Here is a 22,323-nt window from a genome sequence, read left to right as displayed (position 1 = left end):
GGAAGCCATTGGGTATCACAACATCTCCAAGAAGGAAAGGATTTCTGGGCCATCCAGTCCAGTTTCTTCCTGAAACAATTCCATTTTCACCTTTGTGAAATGGCCTTCTGGGTTTGGATGGAAGCTCTCTAGTGAGGATGCAAATGGAAGAAGTAAACCAGGAGAATGATCTACATGATGGACACAGGAGAACCACAATGAAAGGAATCCTAACTTTCTGATCAATACAATGAACAAATCATAACTTGGAAGGACTAATCATGGCGAAGTAAAGCTCTGACTCTGGGCAAGAGGTGGTGACACATACAATTTCAGAGGTGGTCAATGAGCTGATTTATTTAGTTTGATCGAACTTGCTTGTAATAATGAAAGGTTCTATGCCCCCTGGAAAACAAGGACTGCTCCATTTTTGGCTTTGTATACTCAGTACCTAACACAATGTCTGGTACATAGCAGGCACTTAATAAATGCTTGTTTTTTTGATGACTGATCAGGAGACTATCAGTGATAGTTTACTTTTTTTTTTTTAAGAAAAGCAATAAAACATTTCAAAAGGGGAACCAAAGACCTTTACTGAAGAGAAACCCCCTGTTTCCTGAGGCAGGTTCTAATTTTAATAATAATAAATAATAATTCTAATGAGGAAATAAAAGCCTTATGAAGTTAACAAGAATCCTCCCTCCTCATTTTGAAGATGGATAAACTGAGGCTTAGTGAGAAGGCTCTAGGCCAAGGAAAGTTGGTTTGGCCTTTCTTGGTTCTTTCTGGATGTAAGTAAGCAACCAGAAGATGCAAGGAACTCAGGGGCCCTTTTCATTAGAAGGGTCACTTGACTTCTCTGGGCATCCTCGTTTGTCAAATGGATGGATTTGAAATAAATTACCTCAAAGGTCCGTTCTAGCTCTAGTTTTCTCCTAGTTCCAGGGTGGAGTTACTTTGATGGGAAGAATATACTGATGCAATAGATATCCCTGACTGGGATAGGAAAGGGGTCAGAGGAGAAGATAAGTGGAGGAAATAATAGCAAACACCTACGATGGCCCAGGTAGCTCAAAATCTATGACCTGAGGATCCTTCAACCTTAGGTTTGACCTAAAATAGGCACATGCTTTTCATTAGACCCAACACCAGGTTCTGAATTCCAAAGAATTTTAACTATATTTCAATACTGGAAATTGAGGCACAAAGGGATGAAATGGTTTGGCCAAATTAAATTGTTCGACAAGTGGAATTTGAATTGGTTAACAAGTGGGATTTGAATCCAGTACTCCTGAGTATTTTCATTGACTACCACACTGATGTTATAAACTAGCTCCCTTCAGAAGCACCCCCCTCCCCACTCCTAAGGGCAGATATAATCTGATATCTCCTGGAGAAAGGAATTTTCTGGAAACTTTGAAGAGGATCATATAGAAACAAAGAGAAAAGGAAACTTGATGGGAAACAGAAATACATGCAATTGTTTTTTAGCACTCTCCGTGCATCTCCAATTACTTTGTTGGTTTAGAGTGGAACATCAAAGTGTCTTATACTTGACTTGGCTTGCTCATAAGCTTGATCATAAAATGATCATGCTTGCTATATTAAATTTAAATGTATCACTTATTCTGACAATAATTACAAAGCCACTCATTGAATCTACTTTTAAGTGGGTTTTTAAAAAACCCAACAAGTTTTGTTACAAATAGAGATCCAGGAGATTGAACTTTAAAGAATTCAGTCAAAATTTCAAAACGGAAAAAGAAACCCTCAATAGTACGACTCATCCTTCATCATGTTTTTATGTTTTCAAAACTCCAAGGCCCCCAGAAAGTCAAGAAAATAAAATCCTAATTTTTTGTAAAGATGCAGAAAAGGAGTTTGTTGGGGTACTTGGCGGAGCGAGAGGAGAAAAGCAAAACAAACCAATCCAATGTAACTTCCATAAGAAGGATTTGAGACAAGATCAAGAAGATTACTTCATCAAGCCTTCTTATTTTAAAGATGAAGAAACAGGCTCATGGGGGCCAATAACCTGCTTAAGGTCACTCAGCTAAGTGAGAGAACTGGGATTTTAAGGAAAATGATAGGGAGCACAGCTGGAGAGCTGGAAGGAACTTTAAAGTCTGATTCTTTTAACAGTTGAGAAAACTGAGGCCAACTAAGATTTTCTTATCTGAAGCCAGGTTTTCTATCTCTTCCCATTGTGTCATTGTTTCTGGGAATTTACAAAGGGGCGGGACTGGGCTCCTCACTAAGGAGAGCCTGTTTGACAGCCAGAAGTTGATGAAAATGGAATGGGCCCTTGTCTGAGAAAGTGTGCGCCCCTCATCATTGGAAATGCTGAAGGAAAGGCTGGATGGTGCCGTCTTTGGGACAGCAGAAGCATGCATTTGCCCAGGGGCAGGGGGTAGTGGGGGAGGGAGAGATCAGAGATGTCCTGTACTGGCTCACTATCCATTCTATTCAGTTCAATTCAATTCCCTTATTTATTTGATAAACTTCAACCATGCCCAGGGATGGTCAGAATATTCTTCACTACCAACTATGACTATTTTTCCTCATCCCTCTTTTTTATGATAATGTACAGAGATTGAGAGAAATTTCTTAACCTTTCTTGTGCTACCTTACCTCTTAAATGTCTTTCTCAATCTCTGTCTCTCTGTCTCTCTCCTTTCCTTCCTCATTCTTTTCTTCCTTTCTTTCCTCTTCCCTTTTTCCTTTCCTTTCTTCCTTCTTTCTGGCCCTCCCTCTCTTTCTTCATATTTTCCTTTCTTTTATTTATTTATTCTTTTTTGTTCTATTCTTTCTTATTTTCTTCCTTTAAAAAAATCAGACATTTAAAAATCAGAGCTCTAGGGAGCTCCAAATCTCCTCCTGGTAGATTAAACGATTTGACCAAGGCCAGGAGGTTTCAAAAATGGGAGTTGACCTCTGAATTCTTGACCCCAAAATGGTCCTCCAGTTCTCTTTCCTTTGAATTGTGTGGGTTGGATTAAATGAGATCTGAGTGAGGATCCCACAAACTGAAGTACATCTAATTGTAATTCATGTTGTTTAGACTGCTACTGAAGTGAGAGAAGCTTGAAGCAGAGATGACGTGGGAAAGTTGGATCAATCAACAAGGCCCTACCTCACCCCTGGCCTTGGCACTGACCTCTATGGGACAACTAGATACCGCTGCCGTCCCTGACACTCCTCTCCCCAGCCCCTGTGGTCTGCTGAACAGCTCGGCGGCAGACTGGTGCGCATTCAACTGGCCTGACAGTGTTAACATTCTCACACAAGGGAGGTCATTTTTAGTAATGTCATGGCAACCCTAATCTAGAGGCCGTGAAAATGCCTGCCAAATTATAAAGAAAAAGAAGTCTTTGAACAAAGATGTGTAAGGAAAGTATCCAGGACATGAAGCCAAAAGACCTGGGTTCAAATTCTACCTCAGATACTTCAAAGCTGTGTGACCACATATAGGTCAATTCATCTTAGTGAGTCTCAGAATTATAATACCCTCCTGTGCATATATTGTGGTAAGGAGGAAGGTAATTTGCAGTGCTAAAAACCCTTTAAGTTTGTGGGCTCCTTAGTTTAATGACAGGACAGACTATAGCTTTTGTTCATGAATCTAGCAGTCAAGGTGCAGGGAAATGATGCTTTTGGACAGACACCCTCTTGAAGTTTCTATATGACAAGGGGAAGATGAAATCTCACATCCTGGAAGAAGTAGAATGGTTATTTATATTGTTAGCAACTCGTTAAACACTATCTAATATATATTTACATATAGATAGATATGTGTGTACATATGTTTATACTGTATATTATGTGTGTATATATGTATATATACATACAATGTGTATATAAAGCACATTTATATATATATGTGTGTGTGTATATATATATACATATATGCATGTATTTATATTGTCCAATATTCACACAAGTCAATATCCCATTGGTCTGTGAGCTCATCAATTTAGGTATTCCTTATTATTGTTCTGTAAGAAATGACCAGCAGGATGAATACAGAGAGGCTTGGAGAGACTTACATGAACTGATGCTGAGTGAAATGAGCAGAACCAGGAGATCATTATATACCTCAACAATGATACTGTATGAAGATGTATTTCTGATGGAAGTGGATCTCTTCGACAAAGAGACCTAACTCAGTTTCAATGGATAAATGATGGACAGAAGCAGCTACATCCAAAGAAAGAACACTGGGAAATGAATGTAAACTATCTGCATTTTTGTTTTTCTTACGGGTTATTTTTACCTTCTGAATCCAATTCTCCCTGTGCAACAAGAGAACCGTTCGGTTCTGCACACATAGATTGTATCTAGGATATACTGCAACCTATTTAACATATATAGGACTGCTTGCCATCTAGGGGAGGGGGTGGAGGGAGGGAGGGGAAAAAATCGGAACAGAAGCGAGTGCAAGGGATAATGTTGTAAAAAATTACCCTGGCATGGGTTCTGTCAATAAAAAGTTATTATAAAATTAAAAAAAAATTAGGTATTCCTTTCTGCTGATGCAGATTATGGCCCATTCATGTCTGCCCATCCAGAGAAGAATATGCTTATCATTGAGATAATCTTTAGGTCACCCCCAAGCTCAGGGACAGTCAGTGACTCCCTCTTGGCTGCAGGATACCATAAACACTCTTCTGCTTATGGTTTAAAGACTTTCACAATCAGGTTCTGGATTAATTTTCCCAAATCATTCCATATTTGTCCCTTTCAGGCACTAGCCAAATGAACTCCTGTCTTCTCCTTGAGCTCCTCCATCAAGCCAAGGCCCCCAAAATGGTCCTTCACTTCTCTTTCCTTTGAAATGTGTAGGTTGGATTAAATGGGTCCCCTCCCAGCTCTGGCCCAGTATTCCTTGGCATGGGCACAGGATCTGTTCCCTTTTTACCTCCATATCTTAAAAGCCTTCATTTTCTCTTCATTTCTCTCTTTTCCTTTCTATAGAGTAGAAGGGAAAGAGGGAGAAGAGGAAATTCCTAGCTTTTGTTTGTTTGTTTTTCCTTTTTTTAAAAGGGTATCTTTTGTTGTGGTGGTGATGGTGGTGGTGTTTTTGCACTTTGGCACTCTCATTTCTTCTCAGACTCATAAAAGTCTCCAGCTCCACCAAGCTCAGAGCCCACTAAGATGCTTTGGATATACTGGAAATGGAGATCATTTTGCAATTTCTCCAATTCCTATTTGCTCCTGATTTCAAGGTCATCACTGTTTTCTTCCCTAGTAAAACTGCTTTGTTTCCCCCACTCTTGGGATTTGTTTTAAGGGACAGGAGCACTTTGATTTTCTTAATTTCTCTCTTGATTGATTGATGTTACTGGTATCCACATATTTAAAGTAGATTTTGGGGTGGGTTAACATTCATTAATTGACCCTACGAACTTATAAAATTATATATTACATGCAACATTGTGTATACACATACACCCAAGAGACGTACTATATAATGTACTGCCATACTGCTGATGAAATCTGAGACTCAGTGTGGCCCAATGAATAGTGATGTTGGAATAAAGAAGATTTGGATTCAAATCTCCCCTCAGGAATTGCAGTCTGTGTGACTTGGGGAAAGTCACCTAATCTTGAAGTCTGTTCAGGTCATGGAAGCCTAGAAATAGCAGAGAAGGTACCAATCCCTTGGGTGGAAGGAACTCAGTGATCATTGGGAATGAGTTCTGTGGAGCAATGAAAATCAGGTCCAATTCCCTCTCATCCATGTAGGTAATCTACTGTAGTAGACATTGACATATGCAGGAAATAATTCCCACATATTATGAGTGCCATATATTACCGTATATTGAGACAGAGACAGGAAGATAGACATTTAATATCATCTCCTGGTGACCTCATACTCGGATGATTTGAGTCCAAGGCCTGCTCTCTCTGCTCTTCCTCATAATGACTTTCTTGCAAAAGGATCCCAGATATAGAACAGGAAAGGAACTCAGAGGGTCCCTCGTAGAGTCCCTGGATTTTACAGATGACAGGAAAGGGAAATCGGGACTGGACCCATGAATTCATTGATATAGGGAAATGTCAGAGGAGGAAACTCCAGCTACTCTCAATGCAGGGGAGAGCCTTGAGATCATAGAAAGTTGTCTACAGTATTGAAAAGTGAAGTAACTTCTTCAGATCACAAAGAAGTGAGACTTGAACCCCCATATCTCTGACCTCCAGGTACGTTCTCTTGTCCATTCTATGAGAACCTCCATTACAGAAAAATGGAAAGAGATAGAAGATATAGAGAGCAATACAGAGAATGCATTTTATTGTCAATATTACATCCAATTATATTGTCAATGTCCATAGAGAGAATGCATTCTATTGCCAATGTTATAGCATGCATTGGTATCTAGATTTATTGCAAAATGCTCACCTATTCAATCATAAATGCAAGATGATAGATGCAGTACGTTACATAGTCTACGTTGCAATACGATACATGTTTTTGTTGATGTAGAAACACATCAGTCAGGGCTGCAGGAAGGACAGTCCAGCTTTCCAAGCATTTGTTATTGAGTCTCCTCATTTAAGGTCTCTCTTTAAAAGGGCAGCCATAAGCCCTTACTAACCACTGCAAAAATAAACCTGCCCATCAAGCCCTAGCCCCAGCTTAAGCTCCATCCCTCATCCTTTGTGGAATCCTCTTCTGGGTCCAGCTTTATGGGGCCCTCTGGTCTAGGAAAGAAGCAAAGGGGGGGAAGGGAATTGACAGTGGGAATATAGTTTTCCTCCCCCCCCTTTTTTTTTTCTTCTCCATTCAAAGTGAGGGATTATAGGATCCTAACTTTAGAGTTGGAAAGAACCTAAGAGGTCATTCAAAAGAGCCCTTCATAAAGGAGGAAATTGAGACTAGAAAAAGTGGGCATTTGCCCAGAGGTGGCAAGTCACAGAAGTGACATTGGAATGCAAATCCTCTGCCTCTCAATTCCTCCCAGAGCCCTGGACATTAGAAAGTTTACTGTTACTGCGGGATGAAAGGGCATTTCCTGTTGTGGAGTCGTGTGTGTGTGTGTGTGTGTGTGTGTGTGTGTGTGTGTGTGTGATCGCAAACCACGGATCAGAATCTCCAAGCCTCCAACCCTGAGCCTTCCCACTAAGCCTTGCACACGCACTCTCCTTTTCTTCCTCCTCCGCGTGAGAGCCTGAGACTTGCCTCGGACTTTGGGGGAGAGCCTTCCCGGCTCTCAGTCCTATCTCTCGGAATTCCCACTCCCTTGGAGACTCTCTGGGCCAGTGACCCTGAGCCAGTCACTTCCTTGCTGAGTCCCAGGGAGATTCAGCCTGGCAGTAAAACTGGTCCGGGTGCTGTCACCCGGTCCCCGAGTTTTTTTGTTCTTTGGTTGGTAGTGAGGACGGAAGGAGACCAAGTTTGGGAGTAAAGCGGCAGCTCCCTGTGATCTTTGTCAGTACAAATGGAAATGATTCTGAGGAATAAGGACCAGTCTTGCGCGCTGCGGGAGCTGCCTGTTAGAGGTTCTCGTCCCCTGGGGCTGGGGGCAGTCCATGGAAACGGCACCCTCGGCTTCCTCGCTTCCTCCCTCTCCTCCCCCAAGGCGACCCATCGCGGCTTCCCTCCCAGGCCCTTTCCTTCCCGGGGCTTCGCAGGGGGGCCTCTATTTACTCGTCCCAAGGGATTAGCATCTTTGTGATCTCCACCCCCCTCCGTCCCCCCAAAGCCGGGTGTGATGCAGATAAAAGTCCGGCTACTGTTTTTAGGATGCGTTTGAAGTCCGGTGAAACCTGTAGGGGGCTGCGGAGGACAGATCTGCGGGGCAGATAAAGTTTGGACCCGAGAAGGCCTCCTGCCACACTCTCATCTCTCGCACCCCGCCCCCATCCCCCTGCGGGGAGGATCAGAGGGTCAAGGAGGGGCCGCAGCCTTCTCAGGCTCAAAGCCTCCCGGAGCGGGTGCGAAGGGGCCAAGTCCGACCCAGCGCCCCACACGCCCTGATCCATTTCGGTTCCATTCTCTCTCGCCCTTTCTCTGCAGCTCCCGGGGTGTGTTGGGAAGAGCTTCCCTTGGAAGTCTCCGGGCCGGGCCCTAACCGACGCCTCCCGGGTCCCCGCCCCAGTTTCCCTCCCCAGGGAGCTCGGCCTGCTTTTCTGGCTTCCCGACCCCGGCTCCGGGGTCTGAGGCCTCTTGCGAGCCGGCCACAGATCCCCCCCAGAGCTCCCTCCGGACTCGAGTGGAGAAGGAGACGGTCAGAAAAAGTTGGAGAGGAAGTCTTTGGGAAAGGTCCACCTGTCCGTGGGCGGCCCTCCTTCCCCAATTCCAGAGCGGAGGGGGGTCCCGCTCTGACCCTCCCCCGTGGGAGAGAGGCAGCCGGAGGAAAGGGCCATTCCAGTGACTCAGTCCTTATTCTGGAAGCGATTTCCCTTCCTTCCTTGGGGAAGTTCAGAAGGGCCATTACGGACCTGAGAACCGGGAGGAGGAAGAGGAGGAGGCTGGACAAAGGAGGCAGTCCTCCCCCCCACATACACACATGCAGCGTGCCTCCAGGCGGCCAGGTGATACATTTTTCCGAGTGGTCGATCAGCCCCCCTAGTCAGGGAGCCTGACAACTCCACCCCAGCCATTAGGGAGGTACCAAGACAGAACTCCTGGCTCCCGAGCTGACAAATGACAGAGAGAATATCTCTCTCTCTCTCTCCTCTCTCTCTCTCTCTCTCTCTCTCTCTCTCTCTCTCTCTTTCTCTCTCTCTCTCTCTCTCCCCCTCCTTTCCCTCTCCGCCTCCCCTCTCCCTCTCCCTCTCTATCTCTCCGTCTGTGTCACTGTCTCTGTCTCAGTATCTCTGCGTCTCTGTTTCTGTGTCTTTGTCTCTCTGTCTCTCTCGCTCTCTCGCTCTCTTTCTTCCCCTCTCTCTCCCTCTCCTTCTCTCTTTCCCTCTTCCCCGCTTCTCCCTCTCCCTCTCCCCCGCTTCTTCCTCTCCCTCTCCCTCTCTGTCTCTCCGTCTGTGTCACTGTCTCTGTCTCAGTCTCTCTCTGTCTCTCTCTTGCTCTCTCTCTTCCTCTCTCTCTCCCTGTCTTTCTCCTCCCTTTCCCTCTTCCTCTCCCTCTCTCGCGCGCACCCACTCAGCCATGCAGGCCGCTCCAAAGAGAGCTGGAGCCCAACCCCGCGTGAAAGCTGGCCGCAGGACAGGGCTCCCCCGCCGCCCTGAATGTGCACCCACCGGGGGGCTGGGGGCTGGGCATGAGAGAGGAGGGGGGAGGAATGGCCATACAGCTGGGGCCCAGGCTCACTGTGATGGGTGGAGGGGCGGAGCACCCTCTCAGCTTGGAAGGGTCAGAACTCCCATCACGTGCGTGTACGTGTGTGTATGAGGCTGACCACCATAAGAATCTTCCTCTTCCTCCTCCTTGTGTCCCCATGTTTAAGAAAAAGCGCGCACAAATACACACACACACACACACACACACACACAAAGAGAACTCCCAACTTTCCTGGCTATAAATTCCTCGCCTCCCCCTGCCCCCAAAGTGTGGGTGTGCCAGCGCGCTTGAGAAAGCCAGCCCCATGGCCCGCTTTCCCTGAGCGCCCGAGGAGCGAAGAATAGCCGGGCAGACTCTTATTCTAGAGAGTACTTGATCTTTGCTTGGGAAACTCTATTAATTGAATGGGTTTGCCGTTTTTGCCAGTCCCCTTTATCATTATTTATGGGCTTTAAATTGTTTAAAGTTCCCTTGACGTTCAATTTACAAGTTTGGGGACTTTTTTTTGTTCCGCCTTTTGTCCCGGAGAAAGCCCTCGTGTTGGAAGGGCTTTGAAAAGCCAAACATGAGAGGCCCGGAATGAAAGGGAAGCAGGCGAGCCCCCTTTTAATTCCCCCTGTTAGTGAATGGCTCTTTTACATAATTGCTGGAGCGATTTCAAAGCCCGAGCCAGGGGCTGACTTCGCTTATGGCCACATGGAGTCTATTTTGGGGCTTTCAGATTTAAAGGGGGAAAAAAAAGGCCTGAATAAAATAGTTTTTTTTTTTTTTCCAAGACGAGGGCTTCAATGCTTTTTGCTACTTGCAAATTGGTGTGTCTGATGGGAGGGGGGGTGTTTCACACAAGAACCCCTTTGTGGAACTGTTCTAGCTTAGCTGGGGGTGAGGGGGGGAGATGGCGAAGTCCCCAACCGGGCCTAAGTCCCAGGACGGCCCAGGTCTTCAGCTCTGGCCAAGCGCTGGGGCAGGGCCCAAGGAGGGGAGAAGAGGTGAGGGCCAGGAGGGGAACGGGACGCCATGGAGCCACGGCTCAAAAAAGCTGGAGGGTTGCCTGAGAGACGGTGGCCCTGAAGTCGCCGGGGGTCCCCAGAAAGTTTCCAGGAGGGGAAAGAGGCGGGCTGTGGCCCTGAGCTTGCAAACAGTCTCCTCAGCTGGCTGGCAGGCGATGAGGCAAGCAGGGGCCCTGCCTCCCTTCTCCTGCCCCCCTCTTCTCTCAGCCAAGTTCTGGGAAGCCTGGGCAGTGCGGGGCTGCTTCCCGGCTCCCGCTCGGCTGTCAGGCTGAAGTGGGAATTCTCCAACCTCGGAGACTTTTGCATTTAAATGGTACCCACCCCCACGGCCTCACAGCTGCAAGCAAACGCAGGCCGGAGCAACCCTATGGCTGGGAGACAACTTAATTACCCAAGGTTTTCCCCCGCAGCCCGGAGGCTTGCAGGGTGCTGGGGGCCGGGGGCCAGAGTGGCGGCGGAGGGGACGGGGGAGGACCGGAGGCTGCCTAAAGGGAGCCCGAATCTGCAAGCGCTTGGCCGGCCCGAGGCACTTAGCTGAAAGCTGAAGTGTCCGAGGCAGTCGGGTCCTCTACCCGGGAGGGGATGGGGACGCGGAGGAGAGGAGAGGGGCTCCTTTGACCAAGTCGCCAACTGACATCAGAGTAAAACATTCCGCGTGCGTCTAAGTTTGCGGCTCGGACTGGGGCCCCCAAGAGTCCCCTCAGTGCGAGTCTCCAAGTTGTCAGAGAGAAGGCAGTTTCTCATGCCCAAATTGCAAAGGGACTGCCCTGCAAATCACCGTGCATGCATGTGGCTTTGCAGGCGCAGCAGGGTCCCCGAAGAACCTCCCCCACTCCCGTGCAGGTTTCCAGGTAAGAAGTTAGGGAGAGGAAAAGGAAGGTCTCCCGTGCCCGAATTGGAAAGCGCCTACCGGGCAAAGCAGTGTCCACGCACATGATAATAATTCGAGCTGTTCGCGTGCATTTTGCGCTTTCGGGTCTGCAAAGCACCTTCCGGGTTGGGTCTTGTCTGTAAGCAGAGCGGGGTCACCCTCCCTCTCCCACTCCCCACGGCAGCCAGTCTCAGGGGAGCTGGCGGGGAGAGGGAAGGCAGCCTCTACCTCCTCCTCAGAGCGAAGTGGCCAGCGCTCTCCCCGCCCGGCCGCGGCTTGGATGCAGGGCAGTGGCCCTCAGGGACCCTCGCCAGGTACCGGGTGCGCAGGTAGGGGAGACAGCCAGAGCGCTGAGCGCTGCACCTGTAGCCCATAAATCTCTGCTTTAGGCTGAGGCAGCCTGGAGAAGAGTCGGGTTTAGTTTGGTTTTTGCAACTGAACTGCGCTGCGAGGCTGGACTCTAGGAGGCCGCCAGCCAGCGTCCGGGGCCCGGAGCCGGCCTTGTTAATCACCTCCCGAACACAAAGATACTTTTATGGCACCGGCCGTCGTTTTCTAAGCAGTTAAACATTAGATGAGGAAATATTGCCACGGTGCCGGCGAGGAAGAGGCCCCCTAATAAATAAAATCCCCATTGATGACACTGGAAGCCCTCGGAACTCACTAATAAAAGGAGTCGATACTTGGCTGGGCGATTTATAGGCGCGAATAACCCGCCATCAAATCCCGCCGCCGTTGGGCCCACCTAGCTGTTATTGGGGAGCTGGAAACGCAGAAAGAGCACCCCAGACCCTCCCAGTGGCGCTTCCCCCTCTCCCCAAAGCCCCGGAGGAGTCCCCCGACTTTCCGAAGTTCAGGAAGCAATAGAGATGCCAGTGTACCGGGGCGGGGGGGGGGGGGAGGCTGGGGATCTACAGAGAAAATGCCCAAGCTTGGCTGGGTGGCTTCCTTCACTGCGCCCCTCGCAGGAGGTGGGAGGCCGGCGCACTTCGGGGGGCCGGCGGGCGGGCGGGGGGCCTGGGAGAAATGCAGCTCAACGCCATGGAAAGTCCGAGAACCCCCGCTGTCGCCCCGCTTTGATCCGAAAGACCCAAATCCGGGCTAGGGTTTAGTTTGAATACGGTCAAGCCCTTGGCCTCGGATTTGAAAAAGCCCCTCTCGGGTAAGGGGGACAAGTCCTTATCTCTCTCCTCCGGGAACGGACCATCTTCATTATCTCGAACCCTGCTGAACAGCCCCTCCCTGGCGTCGGGACTGGGTGCCCCGGCAGCGCTAGAACGCGGCAATTCGAGCCGGATCCCGGGCGCGTTGGCTGCGCTCAGGCTCTGGCGCCCCGGTCCGCCGGTTCTACGTCTTTATCCCGAAGGGAGCGCGGTGCTAGGGAAAAGAGACGGGGAGAGAGGAGGTGCCTTCGTGGAGCTGCCTTCAGTTGGGCAGCAAGCTCCGAGGCCCTAAGGAGCAGCTCTCCGGTGCATCACCCGGGTCTCCTGGACTGGCTGGGGAATTTCCCCAGCCTGCTTCTTTGTCCAGAAGTGTTGGGAGAGCACAGACTGCTTCCCTTCTTTCCTTCCCCATCTTTCCAAAGGACCCCAGGGTTGGCGCAGAAGAAGAAGAGAAAAAGATTGAAACAGAGGAAAGAAGGCAGGCAGGAAGGAAGAGAGGCAGAGAGAGGGGAAGGAAGGAAGGAAAAAAGGGAGAGAGAGAGAGAGAGAGGGAGGAAGGAAGGAAGGAAGGAAGGAAGGAAGGAAGGAAGGAAGGAGGAAGGAAGGAAGGAAGGAAGGAAGGAAGGAAGGAAGGAAGGAAGGAAAGAAAGAAAGAAGGAAAGAAAGAAAGAAAGAAAGAAAGAAAGAAAGAAAGAAAGAAAGAAAGGAAGGAAGGAAAGAAGGAAGGAAGGAAGAAGGAAGGAAGGAAGGAAGGAAGGAAGGAAGGAAGGAAGGAAGGAAGGAAAGAAAGAAAGAAAGAAAGAAGGAAAGAAAGAAAGAAGGAAAGAAGGAAGGAAGGAAGAAAAAGAAAGGAAGGAAGGAAAAAAAAAGAAAGGAAGGATGGAAGGGGAAAAAAAAAGAAAGAAGAAGAGATTTTCAAAGACCGGGATCGATGAGTTCATGAATATCGATTTGTCTTTTATCTTCCCATTACATGTGCATGTAAAGGACACATAATCTGCACCCCTCCCTCCTCCGACCCATTTCAATCTGTTCTGTGTGTTTACTCGCTTTCTTACTGAAAAATTGCCGGGCTCCTGCGGGGTAGGGTGGGGAGTGGGGGTGGGTAGCGAAAGGGAGGATGTTCAGACAAGCAGACCCGGGAAGTTCGAAGCGGCTCCCAGACATATCTTGGGCGGCCTCGATCATTCCTTCATAACTCATCAATAGGGGCTTCGGTTCTTCTTCCATTTCCTTGAAATGATGCGATTTAAAAGGGAGAAGAAGAGAAAAGAGAGAGAGAGAGAGAGAGAGAGAGAGAGAGAGAGAGAGAGAGAGAGAGAGAGAGAGAATATTTTTTTCTTTTAGAGATGGAATTGTTAGCTCCCCCCACCCCCAATTCGTGATGGCCTCAAATTTGGGGAAGTGGGAGTGGAGCTGTCTTGAAATCAAAATAATAATAAAACGTCTCCCCCTCCCCGCTCCCGAAAATGGAGGCCAGGGGCCCTGAGATCCCACCCCACGCCTGTCGCTACTTCCCTTTCTCCAAGAGGCTTCACCTGCGTAAGCGAACCTTTCTGCCTCACGGCCAGGGCTTAATTAGCGCCTATTTACCAAACGGGCGCGGATTTGCGCAAACACTATAAAGCTTTCATCAGTAACCCGCGCTCAGGTTGGAGCGTCTGGAGAGAGCTGCTGCACCCCCTCCTTCCTCCCCCCAGGACGAAGCTGAGCGATGACTCCCTTTATTTTCATAATCATTGCGGCTGCTATGGAGGGGGGAGGTAAGGGAGAAGGGCTGCAGCGTTTAGCATGTAGTAAAGCATGCAAATGGTGAGAGGGGTGATTTTCCAAGGAAGGGAAATCGAGGGATTGAGCGGATGGCTCTTAGAGAGGGGGATGGGGGGCGGGCAGAGCCACGGACCCACTGCACACCTCAGGGAGGGCAGCAGAGGAAAGGAGCCTGGGGTGCACGGCGGAACCGGCTGCTCGGAGCTGGGCATGAAATCAATGTAAGCAGAAAATGCTAGAGATGGCCAGCGTTTGCAAGCAGCGCGTGCACGGGGCGAGTGTCCAGAACCTCCTTCACCCTGTCTGGCTGTTGCAACTTCCTGCAACTAAGCAAGGAGGGGAGGGGGACAGAGGGTCTCTTCCCAATTGGTGACTCCGAACACGGGGCCCCTGGGCTAACTAAGAAATCGCGCTCGCCCCCTCTCTGTGCGGAGCTCGGGGAGATGTTTCTGTAGCGAAGATTTTTCCCCCCAACACCCTGGACTGTGGTTGCGGGCGTGCATTTGAGATGCAAAGTCCGCGAGGAGCGAGCGCCTGTGTGCGGGCTCCGGCGTTGCGGGCTGGGAAGGCCTGCTTCTGCAAGTGCTCTGGAGCTGGCTGCAGGAGTTTGCAGCAGCCCAGGATGCGCCGCTGTTTCCTTTCCTTCCTCGGGTCTGATTTCTCTCACTTCGGATCTCTGGCTCTGCCTTTGCCCAGAGCTGTGTTTGGAGCAGGGTTGGGGGGGGGGGGGGGGTGTGAAGGGGAGGGGGGCGGGAGGAGGAGCGAGGTGGGGGCGGGCTAGAGGAGGAGCCAGGCTCGGCCTCCCGCCCCCTCTCAGATCCTCTGACCAATGGGGAGCGGCACAGGCACCCACGTGAGGCAGGCCCAGTTCGGGAGCTGGCAAAATGTGAATGAGGAGGCAGAGCGCGATTTAAAGGTGCTGGCGGCACCCGGGCGGGAGGGAGCTAGAGGGGCGTCGGCGGGCTGGGCTCTGCGCGCACGCAAGCGGCCAGACTGGGCAGGGCAGGGCAGGACCGGACCGCTCCGCGCCGCATCTCACCGCACCGGGCCCGCGGGAGCTGGGCCAGGCAGGGCGCACAGCAGCGCAGCAGCAGCGGCGGCAGCAGCAGCAGCAGCAGCAGGGGCCGTCCAGGGCCAGCGCCAGCGGCCGCAGCCCGGGACCAGCGAGCCAGGGAGCGGCGCCCCGGGAGTCTCCCTCGCGCCGGCTGGCCAGCCGCGCGCCCAGGGCACGGGGAGTCCCGCGGGCAGAGCCAGGCCGCCCTCCTCTCCCACCCCCATCCGTCTATGCCTCTCGGGCGCCCAGAGGAGCCGAGAGCACCCGCTGCCCCCCGCGCCGCCCCACGCCGTCCTGCTCGCTCAGCCCGGCCTCCTATGGCTCAGTCCGGGCGCTGACTGTCTGAAGGGCACCGCGGGCGAGCCCTTACCTTGCTGCCCCCGCCGTTCACCAGCGCCCAGGGCTTCTGCCCCCGTCGCCGCGGCTCCCGCTGTCTCCGCCGCCGCTGGCCTCGGCGCGGCGGGAAGAGGCTGCGGGCGGGGAGTGTCCCCGGCTGGGCTGGCCGGCCGCTGGCGGGCGCTTCTCGGAGGCGGCCTGCGGCTCCGCCAGCTGCTTCTCTTCCACTCCGTCTCCATCCCCGGGAGCGTATATGAGCGCTGCCTTTCCGCCCTCCCTGATGATGATGCAGCGGCCCCTGGGTAGTAGCACTGCCTTCAGCATCGACTCGCTGATCGGCAGCCCGCCCCAGCCCAGCCCGGGACACTTCGTGTACACCGGCTACCCCATGTTCATGCCTTACCGGCCGGTGGTGCTGCCCCCTCCGCCCCCGCCGCCCCCCACGCTCCCGCAGGCCTCCCTGCAGCCGGCCCTGCCTCCCGCACACCCCCACCACCAGATCCCCAGCCTGCCCACCGGTTTCTGCTCCAGCCTGGCACAGGGCATGGCTCTCACCTCCACCCTCATGGCCACCCTGCCCAGCAGCTTCTCGGCTTCGCCCCAGCACCAGGAAGCGGCCCGCAAGTTTCCGCCCCAGGCCCTGCAGGGCAACTTCGACAAGGCGGACGGCATCCCGGCCGAGTCCGAGGATGGGAAGGCTTTCCTGGCCAAGGAAAGCTCGCTGTTGTCCTTCTCGGCCTCCGAGGCGGTGCAGGCTTCGCTCGGTGAGTGTCCCGCTCCTCTCCTTTCCCCGAAGCGGGCCCCGGAGGCTCGGAGCCCCGGACGGACGGGCAGGGGTCTGGGCCGGGGGATCGAGGGAGGGAGGGGGACAGGATCGTGGAGGGATGTGAGCAGTCCCGGGAGGAGGGGGCCAGCCTTGGAAGCCTCAGCATCGGCCAAGTTGCCAGTCCCTCAGTTCTTAGTCCTGACACGAAGGAACACCGAGGCAGAGTTAGCAGGCGGCCCCGTCCACCCCCCACCCTGCCCCAGACAGTCTTGCCTTCCGCCTCCTGACGCCCCTTCTCCGCTCTCCGCCCATTAGCCCGGATGCTCGGCTCTGCCTTTCCCATCCGCGGCCCGGAGCAGCCAGAGCCGCCGAAGGAAGCTCCGAGAGGCCGAGCAGAACCGGCTCGTTGGAGGGAAACCTGAGGCTCACAGTGGGCAACTTCAGTCCACACCTTAGTGGGGAGGGGAAGCACCCCAGCCGCCGGCAGGCTGTCTGTCAGTCCCCAGGGAGCCAGGAATGGGGCTGTGGGAACGGGGCTCTTATCAGCCGGCCACTTTGGGAGCTCAGCTCAGACCCGCATTAATCCCCGCGGGGACCGATGGGCAGGAGAGAGGACGGGCCTCACACGAGCCCCAGTACATGTTGGGGTGCTGAACTGGTCTATAAACACAGGGCTCCGGCCCGGCTCTGGCAGGTCCCAACAGTCTCTCTCTGGATTCCATGCTGGAGGACCCCCCCCTCTTGCAAGGGGACTAGGGGTGAATTGGGTGGCTGTGCTGCTGGCTCCCAACTTCTCCCAAGGCATTATTCCCAAGGAATAACGTTCCTCAACGAGGACAGAAGGGACCCTCCCGGGAAGGAAGGAGACATTCGTTTCCTACTCCCAGTCCCACTGTGAGGGCAATGGAGGGATGCAGGGACAGGTGGGCTTGGCACCCTTCCAGCCCCGTGACAAAGAAGGCAAAACCCGAACTCCTCGGTTCATCGAAGGTCAGGCTGACAGTGGGGTTTATACCGACGTCCAGAGGAAAGGAGATTTTCTTGGGGGGAAGGGGGTGCAAGTAAAGGACAGAATGGGGTGAAGTTCCCATGCTATCTGGAAGCAGTGATAGGCTCAGAGGCAGGCTGAACTGGGGGTCCTGCCGACCAAAGCCCACTGTCTCTGGGTTTGGCCCAGGGTTCCCTTCTGTACGTTCTTCCAGCCAGCCAAAGGCCCCGCGTACATCCCCCCTCCCCAGACACAGCCGGGCAGTCACCCCCTGGCCAGGCAAAATTCGAGCTGAGAAAACTGAAAAGAAAAATCTTCCTGAAGAGAAAGTCCCAAAGGGTAGAGTCCTTCCCTTTCCTGGCAGGGGCAGGCAGGGGCTGACAGGGGCAGAGGGGACCAGGGAACGCTAACGAATTGCCCGTCTGCTTTGGTTTCAGTGGGGGCCATCAGAGGCCAGGGGAAGGAGGAGGCCAAAGGAGAAGACGATCCCAGGGGGAAAGAGGAGAGCTTCTCCATGGACAGCGACCTGGACTATAGTTCAGACGACAATATCCCCAGCCAGGCCGCCCACAAGGAGGAAGACTTGGCCACGGCCCTGGAGGAGAATCCCCAGAGCAGCAGCAGCAGCAGTAGCAGCAGCAGCAGCAGCAGCTCGGGCAGCACTACTTCCACGGGCAAAAACCGGCGGAGGCGGACGGCCTTCACCAGCGAGCAGCTCCTGGAGCTCGAGAAGGAATTCCACTGTAAGAAGTATCTGTCCCTGACCGAGAGGTCGCAGATCGCCCACGCGCTCAAACTCAGCGAGGTTCAGGTGAAAATCTGGTTCCAAAACCGAAGGGCCAAGTGGAAACGGGTCAAAGCCGGCAACGCCAACTCCAAGACCGGGGAGCCCTCTAGGAACCCCAAGATCGTTGTTCCCATTCCGGTGCACGTCAGTCGTTTTGCCATCAGAAGTCAACATCAGCAGCTGGAGCAAGCCAGGCCCTGAGCGGCCAGGGGCCCCCCTCCTCAAGCTCTCCCCAGTCCCCGGCCCCAGCAGGTGCCAGGGGAGGCAACCCCCCATCCCCCAACACACACACACACACACACACACACACACACACACACACACACACACACACACACCCGGACAAAGGAGGAGCCGAAGAAGAGCAGAGTCCTTCCTACTCGGCTCTCAGAACTGTTTGAAAAACAAAAGGTTTAACAAAACAAACAAACGAATTAAAAAAGAGATGAACGTTGGACAGAGCGAGCAAATTGAGAATATATTAATTTCAGACGACGCTGAAAAACTATTTTCGGATGAGGGAAACATCGGAATCTGGACAGAGGCACTAAGTATTATTCTATCTTACTTTGTATATAGTTAATCTATCTATACGGAATCCCAGCTGCAGGATTTTTTTTTTTTTTTGACTAATGGGACCAACTCCCCCAGTTTCACGAAGGTCTTACATTCCAGAAGAAAACAAGCTTAAGAACCAAGCCGATAACCTGCGGTATGCACAAGCCAACCTTTTAATTTTGTACATATATATACATATATATCTATTTTTTGTTCCTTGCTTTCCCGAAGGTAAAAGGAAACAGAAACGTTTGGGTTTTTTGCTTTATTTTGTGGCTTTCCGAGTTGGCTGAGGGGCAGAGATTTTCCGGGTGCCCGATGAACCTTTTTTTTTTTTTTTTTTTTTTTTTGGTCGTTGTTGTTTTGGTTGTTTTGTTTTCCTGGCTTGGCGTTCTCTCTCTGAGTTGCCTATCCTTAACTAAGCCATGTTTTGAAAGCACGTCGGTCTCTATTGTGTTTAATTTATTTCAATGTAGCTTATCTCCTTATAAGTTATGGAATCTAAACAAACTCAGTCTTGTGAATAATAAAAAGAAAAGAAAAAAAAGAATATAATCCGGGACCTGTCTATCCAGAATCTGAGTCTTTGCTTGACCCTGGGGAACCCACCTTAGCCCCTACAGGTTTCTCCTAGGATTTTCCACGGGGTAATGTATCCTGAAGGCACCGTTGGGGGAGGAGGGTTTAAGGAGCTGCCTTTAATTGATTCCATTATCAATTTAGAGGAAGACAGATTTCTCTCTTAGGAACCTTCATATTTCAGTTAGGATGGGGTTGAACAGCAGAGCAAATTGGAAAACTTTGGGTGCAGGAGGAGAGGGGAGAAGGAAGAAAATGAGGTACTGCTCCCTCCTTTAGCCCTAAAACTGGAGCTCTGCTTAGGATCTACAAACTTCCCCACCCCCTGCCCTGAAGCAGGACAGGAATCCCCACTGTCAGGACATCAAACAGTTGCCAGCCCAACTGCAAAGGATATCCCGGTCCCTTCGTTTGGGGAGGGGGGCTGGGTCCCTGTTGGTGGACGAGGCAGTGCCTTTCACCAGCTCTCCAGCTACCCTTTGCTGGTTGCTTACCTCCCCCCCCCAATCCCCGTAAGTTGTAGGGGGAGGGTTTGGCAGCCTTTAAATGATGATGATTTGGAAAATGTTTAACCCCTTGGGCCGGTCCCTAAGCTCCCAGCCCTGGCAGATGCAGGCTATAAACGACAGCTGATTATTTCCTGCACCTCCCTGCTCCAAGCTCCCCTCTGGGAGTGGGGCGTCTGGGGCTTGGGGGAATGATATATGCGGGAAGGCCCTGGCTGGCTTTGGACTGGGCATTGCACGAAGGGGTAGGGGGAGGTCAGGGCTTTTTATAGCACATCCCGGAAAGGTACCTTTGCCTCCCTCTCCTCCTGTTTGTCTCGAAAGATTTCCTGTAACGAACTGTTTTCTCTATCTCTTTCCCTTTCTCTCCATTCCCCGGTGAGATCGCCTCCCTCTCTCCCCTTTCACTCTGGCCAGCTTGTTAGCTGACAAATAGTTTAGCGCGACAAGCATTAGTCATTCAGTGCAAGGGGCAGGGCTCCCCCTCCTCTCTCCAGAAAACATTAAACTGTTCATCAGAAGCCAAGGTCCAAGTGCCGCTGCGACGGAACCCAGGTTCCCGGACAAGCTTTGCAGACAGTGCGAGGCTGTCGGTGTGTCTGCGTGATCCTCATTAGCGCCGGCTATGTGTCCAGACAGAATTCAGCCGGCGAATAATCGATGAAAAGCGCCCCCCACCCTCTCCATCGCTCACATTTACAATAGGATTTTTCCAAAGCGAGGAGAAAGCTCCTCAACCGCTTCGGAAATCGTCCTGTTTAAGCCCAGGGGATCGAGCAGACACGGCCCAGACGGCGAGCAGGGGCACCGGGCTGCTGCTCCGAGCAGCGGCCCCAGGACGGGACCGAAAGGCAGCCCGAATGCAGCTTGAAATTGCCATAATTGCCAGCAGTTACAGCAGGTTTTTAAAGAGGCTGCGGGCTCGGATTCGAGCCGCTTTTCGGTGGGGAAGAAACGAGGATTTGTAGATTTGGCTCGGCTCCTAGCTTTACTCCCAAAATACCATGTTTTCACCCCAAGTGGGTAGCTGGGCTTCGAAGTCCCAAGTAGCCCGTTGAAATGGATTAAAAAAATATACAATGGGCGAAAAGATCTCTCGTGAGCCGTGAAGGACTCGGGCAGAAATTGTTTCTAAAAAGTGGTCAAATATAGGGCCGGATGTTAATCGCTTTCCCCTTCCCCAGTCGGAACTGAAACCCAGTCCGGGGGAACGAGAGGGACAGCTGTGCTGGGGTCACCTACCCCGCACCGGAGGCGAGCTCCTCCGCTCTCCTTCCAGCAACTAAGGGCGCGTGGAAACAAACCCGCTCTCTCTGAACGACTTTCCAGAAAGCTCCCGCGGCTCCAGAGGTGAGACAAGCACACGAGCGTGGCTTTGCAGCCAGACCCACCTGCACACCCTCACAAAGGCGCGTGGAGGAGCAAATGCTCGCGTGGATTTGGTCGGGGCGAAGAACCGCACGCTTCTCCCTCCCTCGGCCCCTTTGGAAGAGCAGAGCAGGGTTTCCGTTTGGAAACTCGCGGGGTTAGGCTCGTGTGCTGGCCTGCACGTGGGGACGTTCGGGGCTGGGGTCGCAGGTTGGCCACTCTGGGGCAGAACCGATTCCGGGAGGGAGGCGATGCAGGCAGGGCTTGGGGAGGCTGGGCGGCTTGGGCAGGAGAGCGACGCCGGGTCGAGTTGAAGGGGCCATCCCTTCCCGTCGGGCCATTTCTGCCGTACCCACCGTCCGGTCCCGGGGAGGGAAGCTCCGGACCACAGCGCACAACCGCCGCTCGGTCCCAAGAGAGGAGGGAACGGCAAGCAGGCGTCCCCTTAACCCGCCCGAAGACGGGCCTTCAGATTCCAGCCTGGATCACCAGGGTTCGAGTTCGGGGAATATCCCGCCGGGTCCCCGGGGAGCCGAGCCAGCTGCTAACGTACTGTACGCTTGCACCGACTTGTGGGCCGGGCGGGATGGCGAGGGGGAGAGAGCCAGAGCGTTCCTTCGTGACTTTTACAGCTCTCCGATTTTAGTGCTTGGAGGGACACTCACGGCACCAGCGCCAAAACAAGGGGCAGAGGCCTTCAGCTCTCTGTTCTCCTCAGCACAGAGAGGGACTCCTTTATTTAGGGGAGACAGACCGGCCAAAGTTACCAAGATCCTTCCGCACCCCCTAAGCCCCAAGTGTGAAAGGAAACCTAGCTGTCACCCTCCCACCAAGAATTAAGGTGGGGGGGATAGAGATCCCGGAGCTGCGATGGAACCCAAGTGTCCCCCAAACACCCACCGATGGCATTTACTAATTAGTTTTTTTCCCTCTCTTTCTCCCTCCCCCACGCCCTCCCCGGCCCTCAGAGAGAGGGAGACAGAATGATCACCAGGAGAGGCAGAGAGTGCCCAGAAGTGGAGACCACTGAGCCAGGAAGAGGAGGAAGGGAGAAGATAAACAAGGGAGAAGCCTTGATGGCTGTCATCATCACCATCATCACGGCTTTCATTTGGCTGCCTAATGAGTCAGATCACAGGCAGAGAGAAAAATTGTCAATCGCCCAGACTCTAATGAATTTTTTTGCAAATTGTAATCAAGCCAGGCCGTCTCAGCTGGCTGATTAATGAGACCCACGAGGCTTGGCCAGCACCTCAGCTTTTTATTCCATCCCGTCCTCCCTGCACTAAATTAACAGCAACTTGTCTGAGCTTCAAATTAACTCCCAATGATTAATTCTGATGGGGGGGC

At 52.2% G+C, this 22,323-nt stretch overlaps 2 protein-coding genes across 3 annotated transcripts in view; both read left to right on the top strand.

Annotated features, from left to right (window-relative positions):
- The window catches only part of ASB18 (ankyrin repeat and SOCS box containing 18), a 413,251-nt gene that overhangs the window by 67,798 nt on the left and 323,130 nt on the right, over window positions 1–22,323 (top strand). The gene's annotated exons all lie outside the window — the stretch shown is intronic.
- Window positions 15,171–18,264, top strand: GBX2 (gastrulation brain homeobox 2). Its single transcript, XM_051999128.1, has 2 exons — window positions 15,171–16,185; window positions 17,613–18,264. Exons 1-2 carry the CDS (start codon window positions 15,675–15,677, stop codon window positions 18,161–18,163), a joined length of 1,062 nt encoding a protein of 353 aa, XP_051855088.1. The 5' UTR covers window positions 15,171–15,674; the 3' UTR covers window positions 18,164–18,264.

Source organism: Antechinus flavipes, chromosome 4 (genome assembly GCF_016432865.1).
Source record: "Antechinus flavipes isolate AdamAnt ecotype Samford, QLD, Australia chromosome 4, AdamAnt_v2, whole genome shotgun sequence".
Taxonomy (NCBI): domain Eukaryota; kingdom Metazoa; phylum Chordata; class Mammalia; order Dasyuromorphia; family Dasyuridae; genus Antechinus; species Antechinus flavipes.
The sequence above is the reverse complement of the archived record's forward strand: the minus strand, read 5'-3'. Positions and strand labels throughout refer to the sequence as shown.

Coding starts and splice junctions, on each gene's coding strand:
- GBX2 (XM_051999128.1), top strand. CDS start 15,675: ATGAGCGCTGCCTTTCCGCCCTCCCTGATGATGATGCAGCGGCCCCTG. Junction 16,186..17,612: donor GGCGGTGCAGGCTTCGCTCG/GTGAGTGTCCCG, acceptor CTTTGGTTTCAG/TGGGGGCCATCAGAGGCCAG.